Consider the following 11,004-nt stretch of genomic DNA (forward strand, 5'->3'; position numbering starts at 1 on the left):
CTCGCCTGTGAAGTGGTCCTGCGGGTGAGTGTCCATACTAGGATCAGTGTTCTGCAAAATGTACAACTTGAAAGGAGATGGGTGTATCTCATGCATGGAGGAAGGAAACACAGGAGCGGCCCTTCCAATTTTTTGCCATTGGGACGGGCGTGCCAGCTTCGCACTGCATGCTGGGATGCTTCTGTCTATCATGTGACCGCTCACGTGACCCCAAGAGCATGCGCAGGCCAGCTCCCAAAGCAGACGACGGGAGTCGTGGTTGTCTTGCAGTTCAAATATCTGCATTGTGATGAACGCCGCGCGTCCATCTTTATTTGTGTGTGTTCGGAAGTTTACTCTTGGTTTACCCTTTTACTACAAGGCCGGTCAGGTTCCGCAGGACAACCACGCAGGACTAGAAACACCATTCGCGGTAGCGATGTTTGTGTGACGACGTGGCCGCGTGTTGTGTGTTGCTGAAGTGGTAATGCCAGTAATCAAATTTGTACAACGATGGAGGAAATCAATTGAATCTGCAGCTGTAGCACAGCGCCAGCTTGCAAAGGAAGGGTTCAAGATGACTCTCTCACAGACAGGGGTACGCCTGTATGCCGAAACAGCCGGTCAAGTACATGTTTACAGGAAACGTTATTTCCGTGACAGAGCTGCTTTCTGTTGAACGGCAGCCGCAACCGCGGTTCGAACACGTTAACAAAACGTTGTTTCCGCAGTGGTGCTCACATTTTAAGAGTAAATGGCCTTGGAAAAGCGTAAAAGCACGAAACGCAGCGAGAGCAACAAAGGGTTGCCAAACCGAAACTTTAGAGAGGATCACGTGGTGGACAGGAAGTAATGGCGGTTTTGACAGGAGCGATCGCCAGAGGGGTGCCACGGAAATCTGCTCGAAACGGCCGCTCCTTAGCGGCAGCGGCATATTTCCCAATTTATGTCCCAATCCAGTTCAAAGAACGCAATCGAAGCAAAAAGACGTGGGTCAAGCCGTAACTATAGCCACGGCCAATCGAAGTCTGATTGGCTTTGTGTTGTGTTTGTCGGTCGTTTGGTGATAGATAGACTTTTGTTTGGAGTTGGAAGTTTGGACCACCGCTTGAACTCCGGAAAGACAAAATGTTGTCAAGTCTTCTCAAGGAACATCAGCAGCGCCAGCACCTCCGTAGGGAAGAGCAAGGTTCGCTGTGTTCATGCCGTTCATGCTGAGAATATGTCACACTGGATCACTCTTTATAATTGTTCGGTCATGCATATATTTTAGAAAAGAAGAAAAAAGATGCCACAGCCGCTGCTAACGCGCTCACATCTGCCATGGTCGATCACCTTAACGTTGGGTAAACCGATTTGTGCTTCAAACACCTTTCTATCGTTCTTCGCAGCATTTGTTTTTCTGTCTTCAACTAAATAAATGTTGATGTGCGGTAAACTTGCAGCGTAGCCCAAGCGTACTTGAACCAAAAAAAGCTTGACGCAGAGACGAAGCAGCTTCACACAAACGCCAACAACTTTGCAAAGCAAACTACGCAGTGGTTGCACTTGATAGACAATTTCAACCATGCCTTGAAGGTAATACACGCGTCGTTGTATGGGCAGCTGATGCACGGAAATCCAGCTCAGGTTTTATTGAACTGTGATTTACCTTAACGTGTTCCCTATCTCGTTTTCCAGGAGCTCGGTGATGTCGAAAACTGGGCAAAGAGCATCGAAGCTGACATGAGAACTGTATCGAGTGCACTGGAATATGCTTATAAAGGTATACTCAAAGAATCCGCCCTGTCAGAGCGTCTCTCACTTATGTTTTATTTCATTTCAGTGGGGCAAGATGCAACATGACAGAAACAGCTGCAATGAAAAAGCGCAGAGCATCAATATTTATATAAATGATATGAATATTTTATCCAGTTGATTGTATTAATTCCTGGGGAGTATATGAAACTCCTACATTACTATAAATGTCAACAACATATGGATTACGTATTTGTTTATGGCATGGGTGGTTGCGTCCAGTGGAGGCGGCGTAGCCAGAAAAAATATTTTCGGAGGGGTTTCATGGGGACTTCACATGGGAGAGGAGGTCTATCACCTCGTTTCCCTCTCCCAAATGCATTACCAAAAGTAAAATTTCAGGGGGTTTGGACACCCAGACAAAAAAAAAATAGTCACGAATCAGGGTAGTATGGAAGACCACACTAAACTATATCTGGCATACCTCAGGGATCACTCTGCATTATGCCTATTCTGGGGCTCATTTTTTCAATGCTACAAAGATCCTGATTGATCCTGATCCAGATGGATACAGAGATCCTGATCCGATTGCTCCTTGCTAAGCACTCAGTTTAGTTTACTAGTGTTCTCGCACGTGATTGTTGACTGGAGCTGGAAGGATTGGCAAACATAACGCAGCAAGATATAAGCACACAAAATCGCTTCTAAACAACCCAATGTTTTCGTTTTGTTTTTTGTTTTTCCATGTACGACAATTTTTATTATTATGCGTATAGAACAGCCAATGGCCAAGAGATACAACACTACAGTTTCATGTGCACACTGCCGGACATCGGATGTCTTCACTACAATGTGCTTCAAGTTTCTAACGCTCATGTTAATCCTCATTGGTGTTATGAGAACGCGAGTGTTTTGACGTTACTAGCATGATTCCTTTGACTAGTGCACTGGGGCATTGCTGCTGTGGTTGTGCCATCAGTTATGCTGCACTGGATGAGGATAAACAGTTACAAACTTTTTGGTATCCTCAAGTATTCTGAATCACAACGTTGAAGGTGCACCCAAAAGCCAATATATTTTAGGTTCTTTTATGGTGAATATTAAGTGCTATTTTCAACTGCCGTATTGTGCAAATAAAAATAAATGTTGTATTCGCAATTATCTTTCACAAAACTGGCTTTACCAAAGCAACTTCTGCACTAACACCCGAGTGTGGCTTTGTGAACAGAAGCATGGGATGCTGACATGGTAACAGCGGTATGTCCACTTTATTTCTTCAACCTCTGTTCGGCACGCTGCAGAAACGTGTACAGCAGGATGTGTCATTTTTACACAATCGAGAAGTCCACGAGAGAGAGAATGAAATGTGTAGGAAAACTGTACAAAAAACATCCAATTCCAACAGACTCATCACGCTTATCTCGTGTTCTTTATCTACACGCTGAAGACGCGCAAGCATTCATTCGAAAGCCCCGTAAACGTGTGTTTCCTAGACACACACGTATTTGCTGGGAAAATGCCGTTGGGGATGGTTTGTTGCAGCATCCAAGTACCCTACTACTGGTAGGTGCTCCAGAAATTCATGTTTCAAAGGAATAGTCGAAGGTGATCCAACCATTTGACGTGCACAACATACTTAGGGTTCTTTGTTTTCGGGTTTTATGATTTTTAAAATTCAGGGGGGGGGGGGAATCTGGTGCTATCTACACACAAGAACTCTGGGAGAAATCGGATGCTACGACCTCTGTTTGATATGTCACCGAGGAATTTTCGGGTGAAACGAAAGGCATATGAAACAAGCCACTGCTGTGACACTGGGACGGAAAACGAGAATCTTTATGTTTCCGCTCGGAACTGGCGCGGTGAATGACCGCGGTATTCAAACACTTGTCCGAGCTCCACAAAAGCTCGTCCTTTTCTCTCCTGCAGGAAGGGACTATAAAAGGAGGACAAGTAGGTTGTCACAAATAGCTCTCTTTGCTGATGTTATGATTCACTTTTCCGACGGTTTACCTAAAACGACAAGTTGAAGGACCGCGAGCATTTCGGGTAGATATCGGGGGTTTTTACCCGAATTCTTGAAAACTTGTTCGGGGTGGAACCATCGTGAAAAATCGGAATTAAACCCGAAAATGAAGAACCCTAAACATACTGTGTAGCTGCAGTAGAGCACTGCATGGGCTCGCACACAATGCACACAATGACAGGTGAGAAAAAAAAAAAAATCTGCAAATATGTGTAAATATTCCATATGAATCCATTATTTATTAGAATCATTAAAAAATGGAGATCGAGGAAGCCTGCCATCGTAATCCAGATGTAAAATCCGATAACATTTTGGGTCGTACTATTAGAAAAAATTTCATGGTGCACGTGTGAGTAGTGCTGCATAAATTTGTGTGTGGTACAATGTAAGATTGAAAGTGCTCGTATAACTGCACTGCTCTTCACGTTTATGTACATAGCACTGTATTTACAAACCTGTCAACAAAACAGGTTAAGTCATAACAGAAAAGGATTGGATCAGAAAGGCAACTTCACTTCTTTCATGTGCTCAACACTTTCAGTCAGCAACTGTCGTTTCTCACAAACAAGTACATTTGACCACTGAACAAGTTGATGCACGAAAAACAAAAAAGGACACAACTGAACCTTCGTCTTTATCGTAGTGCAGTCTAGGGTGCCGGTGCCGAACCAAACTGCTACAGAAAACGGTTTTCTATAAAAGCTTAAGCAAGTGTAAGACGCATAGCAAAAGGCAGTGCTATGCATCATCATCTTCGAAGCTGTTGCGTATTCGCATGTTCTTCGAGTTCATGTGTTTGCGTTGGCCTTTTTGAAGCTATTACCTAAGCGTTGTAGCTTTTACTTGAGAACACGGCGATTACTCGGGAAATCTTGACAGTGCCATATATATATATATACTTCAGAAGTAAAAAAAATCACTTATTGGCAATTTCGTGCACTGCTTCGCTCCAGTTTTATTGACCGTTAAAATTCATCGTCAACAGCAGGCAGCGATGAAGAAACCAAATTCATCGTCACGTGTACACGTGTGTGCCGAAAAACACGATACTGTCTAGAGAAACTGCTCGTGTAAAAGCCTGGTACAGGAGACTTCGAGCGGAACTTCAAGGTGTTAAGTATATTTAGCGTTCTGGGGTGCCCGTTGTGGGTGGCAATGTCTGCGGTGTGGAGAATTCGATTGTAAGGGGTTTTTCAGTCTTTACCGAAAGTGACAATACGGATCAGGGGAGCGGTGTGTCTGTGTGAAGACGGGTCTCACTAGGCAGAACAGTATGTCACTTATGCCTCTTAAACTCTTAAATAACGTGGCATGTCATCGTATTTGGCCTTGAGTTAGAACAACAACAACAACAACGTTTTTGTGAGATGGTGAATGGGGAGTTTCGTCGCCAGGGGCGATACCCTACCCCATTGCTGGCATGCATGCTGCCCCTACCATGCATGCTACCCTACCCCATTGCATTGCTGGCATTGCATGGCGGGGAATGGAATAATGAGTCCCATTCACAATATGGATCAAAGTCCTATGGCGTCCAAAAAGGTGTAAAGAGCTTTGAGGGCAGAGCGTTGGTGGGCTGGATGTGGCCAGGGACCAAGCAATTTTGAGCATTTTGGGGGAGAGAGAGGGGGCGAGAATCCAGCTGATTAAGAGACCGGGAGAAAGCGGTTCTGGAAGGTTGGTAGTGTGGGCAATGAAGAAGAATGTGCTCCAGATCCTCCAGAGCACTGCAGCGACAGCATTGGGGAGGGTCAACTTGTCTCACAATGCCACGTGACGCAGCGCAAGTCAATTTTGGTTGGAGACTGTGTCTACAGAAAAAGATCGAGAGAGAGAGAGAAAAAGAGGAGAACGTTTATGAGGGGTTCCTGAGTAGTAGTCCAGCACAATTCGAGGTTTGCATCTGGATTGATCCGCGAAGCGCCCTTACTCGGACTGCCACGGAGGGCATCTCGCTGTAAATCTTTGGCATGCGAAATCCCGATGAAACCATTCTAAAAAGTTACAGTGACAGTGAACAGATGACCATTCAGACTTGTTGATCACCCAGATCGTGGACAATCACAAATGCCAAATGACTCCGTCACCACTGCCGCTGCTAAGGTAAGGACAGGGTATTAATATATTATGCGAACTGCGCGTTTCTGTGATTGTGCAACGCCAACCTTCTCGGCACAAGTATGTGTGTGTGTGTGGTCTTCCAGTGGAATAGTTATCGTCTGCCCTCTTGGTACGATGCACGCGTGCAGAGACTCCACACTTCGGCAACGGAAAATCAGGGAAACCAGAAACAGGCACTCTCTACAGCGGATGACCAAAAGGGAACACCAGATTGAGAAATGCAATCCCATTCATCATCGAAAGCGTTGTTGCTGAACACCGCAATATCAAGACCCTGCCTTGGCTAAGCCCAGCAGATGAGACAGATGCGAGAGCAGACGACACATACACCGGGATGCGACATTGTTCTTTGTTGCGGACCAATTGAAAAACGGCTCCACTCCTCTCCCCTGAGGAGATTGCAGCGAGTGCAGTTCATGCATACAGAGGTCAGACGACAACGTAAAACGTAGCTGTCACTTAGCAAGCACAATGTCTTCCTCGATGCTCGGTTTGTTACAGCTTTTACAGCTAAAACGTGTTTTTCGAAATGGCTCAGAAGCTACAGTGAAAAAAAAGTTTTTCGGTTCGACACCGTAGTAAAGCCTAGAAACACCTCAAACTTCACAGCGATTTTTCTTTAACAATGAGGAATAAGCATTCAACGGGGTTCATGTGATAAGCATCTGTACTCACATACAAGATGTCTTAACTAATGCGTACCAAAGAACGCTCTACGCAAATGACACCAACCAAATGTTTTTGTTAGCAGTCAGGTGCATTGTCCACGTGGTGTATTTCTTTTTTGATTTTGCTGGCTTTGTTTTTAAGCGGACGTTTTTATAGGAGTCGCACAAATCCGGCCTTGCTAAAAACACATCGACCAAGCGCGTCTCGGGCACAGAGTAGGAACAGGGTTGCCACCTTTTCCGCTGGGAAATGCCGAACACCAGGGGGGATCATCAAGCTTTCCATTTCACTGCAATGTATGTCGATGATCCTTGTGCGACTTCACTCACTGGAGTGCGTGTTCATTTTGCACCTCCGGACTTGGTTACAGTGTGGTAGCAAGAGCAACACAGTGCGTTTTGTCAACATAGACCCAGTGGCTTTATGCAGAGTCCTAAGCACAGGGGAGGAGGAGTGGGTTGCAAAAAAGTGCACAGGTAAAAAATGTTATAGGGGTGTCGGCATAATACATCTGGGTGTAGAGGGGGTCTGGATAAATCACTGCATACACCTTTGAATCAATACGATGTATGAAATGTTTTTTTTTTTTTTTTTTACCTTAAGTTGCTTTTTAGTTATGTCAGGTTACGAGTAACTGGCATCAGGTGGAAAGCCAGTGGAAGTCGACGGTAGCCAGGACACGCCGAAAGGCAAAGACAAGCAGGAAGGCCCCTGATTGGCCGGCTGGAATGCATAATGTCGCATCTTTATTGGTCCAGTCAATTTCGTTTGCGTTGTGCCCAGTGCTGTGAACTATCTCAAACTGTGACTTCTATGGGGAGCTGTTACTCTGAGGCCCTGCCATGCCACCCTCCATTCTTTGCCCTGTCCTGGATTGGATGAAGTGGATTGTTAGGGATTGTATCAAAATTTAATAATTCGCGGCTTTACGTCACGAGACAACGGTGAGGGGACTGCATCAAATTCTCGAGGCTTGAAAGCTGTAGTGTGCAGCTAAGTGTATTTGCCTCTCCAGCTGGCTGTTCACCACCTAGCGGATCCCAGCAGAAGCACTCAGTGAATGATAGTAACAGCAGATGACAGGTATATTTCGCGCTGATCCGAAACTGCCGCAACTTCCCTTCGTGCACGGTGGAGTTTCCGGACTATTCAACGTCGAGAAGGGGAAGAGGGAAAAGATACTATCGTAGGAGCGGCGCGAACGAAAACAACAAAGACAGCAGGAAACCACGCGCAATTTATGTTATTTGTACAATTTTTGAAGCGTGCCTGGTGGAAGAAGGCATGGAGCAGGCTGATTTATTCATCAGCAATCATTCCCATCTCCGCCATCTCGAGGACACTAGCGCCTCTATAGGTAGTTGGAGAGGCGAACAGCTACACTTTTGTGAGAGCATCGTGAGTTCTACGTGGGAGTCAAGATGGCAGAAATTCCTAGCAGACGACGTAGTTGTCTTCACCCTACGCAGAGGGAGCTAGTATTGAGGCACCCTAAGGAGGACCGAAGTGCTGCGCCATCTGTAGGGCCAAGCGAAAACATTTTGTTGTCACGTCACGCTGCGACCTGGCGGTCATTGTCTGCTCCATCCGTTCTCCGCTGCCGCCCTCCATTTCCCTGCTCGGCATCCCTGCCCGTCACCGTGCAGCGTCGTCTGCTCATCTGAGCCGGCAGAGCAGTCTTGTTTCTCGTTGACTGCAGAAAACAAAGTGTGCCATGCGGCCATTTTAAATGTTTCTATCCGTCGGTCACAGTGGAAGTTGCCGTAGGCATTGTATGGGCACGGTTTTCCCACATGCTTCTATGCGAAAGCGCACAAACGACGGGAAACACCAGCGCTGCCTCTCCAAAATGGACCCCACATGGTCTCACACCGCTGCTTGCTTCCATGAGGAGTTTTGGCCTCCTGTCTTTCTCGCTCCATGGTCTCGAGACGCTCAACAACATCAAAATTGGTACCTTGGAATGTTAGCTAATTAATCTAATCTAATTAATTAGGTGAAACGAAAAAATACCAGTGACTACGATACACAACTGCTAACAACATTCAGTAGGTTTCATTCGTGTGTTTTCTTTTTATATATATCTTGGTGCAAGTGCGTTGAGATACCCTGCATACAAGGATATTGAGCTGCATGTCAGCGGATGAATTTTTAAGGTACAAAAGGAGCTGAGAATCAACATCAGGGTCGTCAAACGAAATCACACTCCTCTCACATCATTACAAATATTTGATGCGTAAAGGAAAAAAAAAAAACAGTGCAGTCACAAAAATCGATGCATCTTCACAATAAAATCCTCACATCGTCAACAGAAGCATGAATTTATGGCTGCGCCCCACAGTTCCTATAACAAAGTAAAAAAGAAACGTCCATGAGCTAAGAAGTCTCTTCGTACACAGCAGTCAATGATATGAAAAGACCTGCACATTTCTAGCAGCTCTCATGCTGGCAACAATGTACATCACTCCAATGTAAACGTCTTTCAAAAGCAACCGACAGACAATTATGGTGAGACAAGCAGTACAGAGATGATACTACACCTTTCATGTTTAAGCATGGCACGATAAAAATGGTAACACATCATGAACTGAACTTGCAGAATCTCAACTTGCACCCCCCACCCCCCCTCGTCTTCGCGTGCACCCCCTTTGACTGCAGTTTAAAAAATACCTCTACGTCACGTTCTCATCGTTGAGGGCTTACAGCTTTGGCAACACAAACGTGTAGATGTCTGAACTCACTCTCAGGCGGTCACAGTTTGAAAAAAAAAAAAAAAAAAAAACGTCTGCGCCTCGGTCGACAATAACTTAATTATCACAAGTCTGTGAACACAATCAAAACTGGGTACAGGTGGACAGCCATTTAAAACCATACATCGTAGAAAGGGAAAGAACGTCATATTAAATATTCCGCACACGTCACTCGTCTACGTCTAGTTCCAACTCGAGATCCTCAATTTCCGACGCCACCTCGTCTCGTCTCGCTATTTTTTCCAGCTGCTCCTTCTCCGGGTTGCTCAGCTCGCCCGAGTCGATCTTCTCCTGCAGCTGGTCGATCTCTCTCAACTTTTTCCGCAGGTTTCGTAACCGCTTCGCGGGCTCCGCAGACGACGCAGGTTTCGCACTGTCCTCTATCTTGAGCTTGCCCTCCACGGCTTCCGCGAGCTTGTCCGCCACCTCGGAAGCTGGGGTGTCCACCTTCTTCTTCTTCTTCTTTTTCTTCTTCTTTGCTGCGGCTTCAGGATCGTTCTGTGCAGCCTCGCGAGCCTTGATTTGCTCTATTTCAGCTTGAGAGAGGCCGACGGGGTACTGCGGGCCTAGCTGGTTCTTGGCCCATATTTTGCCTTTGCTTTCGTACCTGTGTTACGCACATTACTGCTTAGAACGTGCGGCACTTTTGCGAAACATTAGCAATGTGGTTTCGTGCGTGTTTACTCACAGGGGTACTTCTTCTTGAGGTACGTAGCCGTCTTTAACCCTCCTCTCTTTCCGCCACGATCCATCGGGTCTTTGAGATGCAGGGATATACGTGCCTGTGTAGAGATAACTCATATAACCTTCTGCGATATTAATGTATCTACTGCATACGGCAATGTGATACACTATGCTCAGCTTTAGCACACTGCTAAAAGTACACTGCATAGTTTGAGACCGCGTGTTTAAAGATATGTGAGCTTTAACGAAACACTGCACCATATAAAGAACTCTTGCCTTACAGACTGAAGGATCACTATAAGACAGCGATAAGCATCAAGCATGTGTGGCTTTTCTGGTTTCGGTTGAGACGTCGCATGTCTAACGAAAATGCTTTTAAGGGCACAACACGTGAAATTTTCGCCCTCTTCGAAGCAAAACAGTGAATCTATTGAAAATTTTGCATGCAACCAATAACACTGTTTAGTCGCAAATTACCGGTCTCCTACAAAGCCGCATAAGATAGAATCGATGCGTTCCGAACACAACGAATTGCGAAACAGGCGGCGTAACAAATAACTATGTGAATGCATTGAATAGAATATCTTATGTCTATGCTGAGGGCAACAACAGAAGAACATAGTCACCTTTTTCATCTCTGGCATACACAGCCGCCATTTTTGAAAGACAGCCCCTGACATCTGGCGGCCATTGGCGTCGTTTTGCAGTTGCCAATATCGTTTTACTATGGTTACCATAGTTTTACACTCAACCTCTTCAAAAACACTATAGACAGACATGTTATATTTTGATATTGTTGCTATGCAATAACGTCACACCGTTGTCTATGACGTCACTGGCACCCACCAGCAAAAGGGGGGGGGGGGGGATTAGGGGTGCAGTTGCACTGCAGGGGGGGGGGAAAGGGCAGGGGGGATGCCAAACATTTTTTTTTTTTGGGGGGGGGGTCTAGTCCAACCACTAACTGGATGTGATGTTATAGCACCATGTGCCTAGCATTAGTCTCTAAATAAATTCAGTGACTCTAGCATTATACTG

At 45.6% G+C, this 11,004-nt stretch overlaps 2 protein-coding genes and 1 long non-coding RNA gene across 3 annotated transcripts in view; 1 reads left to right on the top strand and 2 right to left on the bottom strand.

The window, feature by feature from the left end:
- Positions 1 to 944: 944 nt before the first annotated feature.
- LOC135366496 (biogenesis of lysosome-related organelles complex 1 subunit 1-like) lies at positions 945 to 1,961 on the top strand. Its single transcript, XM_064599208.1, has 5 exons — positions 945 to 1,168; positions 1,253 to 1,325; positions 1,425 to 1,557; positions 1,660 to 1,744; positions 1,805 to 1,961. The coding sequence occupies exons 1-5, from the start codon at positions 1,108 to 1,110 to the stop codon at positions 1,822 to 1,824; spliced, it is 372 nt and encodes a 123-aa protein (XP_064455278.1). The 5' UTR covers positions 945 to 1,107; the 3' UTR covers positions 1,825 to 1,961.
- A 1,006-nt stretch (positions 1,962 to 2,967) lies between these two features.
- LOC135366497 (uncharacterized) overlaps positions 2,968 to 11,004 on the bottom strand; it is a 113,830-nt gene continuing 105,793 nt past the window's right edge. The window contains exon 2 of the long non-coding RNA XR_010414193.1: positions 2,968 to 7,082. This is a non-coding gene — a long non-coding RNA (uncharacterized LOC135366497). The remainder of the gene's footprint in view (positions 7,083 to 11,004) is intronic.
- LOC135366495 (partner of Y14 and mago-like) lies at positions 7,751 to 10,689 on the bottom strand. The gene is made up of 3 exons (XM_064599207.1): positions 10,593 to 10,689; positions 9,971 to 10,064; positions 7,751 to 9,889 (listed from the first exon to the last, which is right to left on the bottom strand). The coding sequence occupies exons 1-3, from the start codon at positions 10,621 to 10,623 to the stop codon at positions 9,451 to 9,453; spliced, it is 564 nt and encodes a 187-aa protein (XP_064455277.1). The 5' UTR covers positions 10,624 to 10,689; the 3' UTR covers positions 7,751 to 9,450.

Source organism: Ornithodoros turicata, chromosome 8 (assembly GCF_037126465.1).
Source record: "Ornithodoros turicata isolate Travis chromosome 8, ASM3712646v1, whole genome shotgun sequence".
Classification (NCBI taxonomy): Eukaryota; Metazoa; Arthropoda; class Arachnida; order Ixodida; family Argasidae; genus Ornithodoros; species Ornithodoros turicata.

Bases quoted from the DNA above. Each gene is read 5' to 3' on its own strand.
- LOC135366496 (XM_064599208.1), top strand. From the start codon at position 1,108: ATGTTGTCAAGTCTTCTCAAGGAACATCAGCAGCGCCAGCACCTCCGT. The intron at 1,169-1,252 runs GTTCGCTGTGTT...CATATATTTTAG, and splicing joins CCTCCGTAGGGAAGAGCAAG to AAAAGAAGAAAAAAGATGCC. The intron at 1,558-1,659 runs GTAATACACGCG...CTCGTTTTCCAG, and splicing joins ATTTCAACCATGCCTTGAAG to GAGCTCGGTGATGTCGAAAA.
- LOC135366495 (XM_064599207.1), bottom strand. From the start codon at position 10,623: ATGGCGGCTGTGTATGCCAGAGATGAAAAAG. The intron at 10,065-10,592 runs GTGACTATGTTC...ATCTCTACACAG, and splicing joins GTATGCCAGAGATGAAAAAG to GCACGTATATCCCTGCATCT. The intron at 9,890-9,970 runs GTGAGTAAACAC...TGCGTAACACAG, and splicing joins CCTCAAGAAGAAGTACCCCT to GTACGAAAGCAAAGGCAAAA.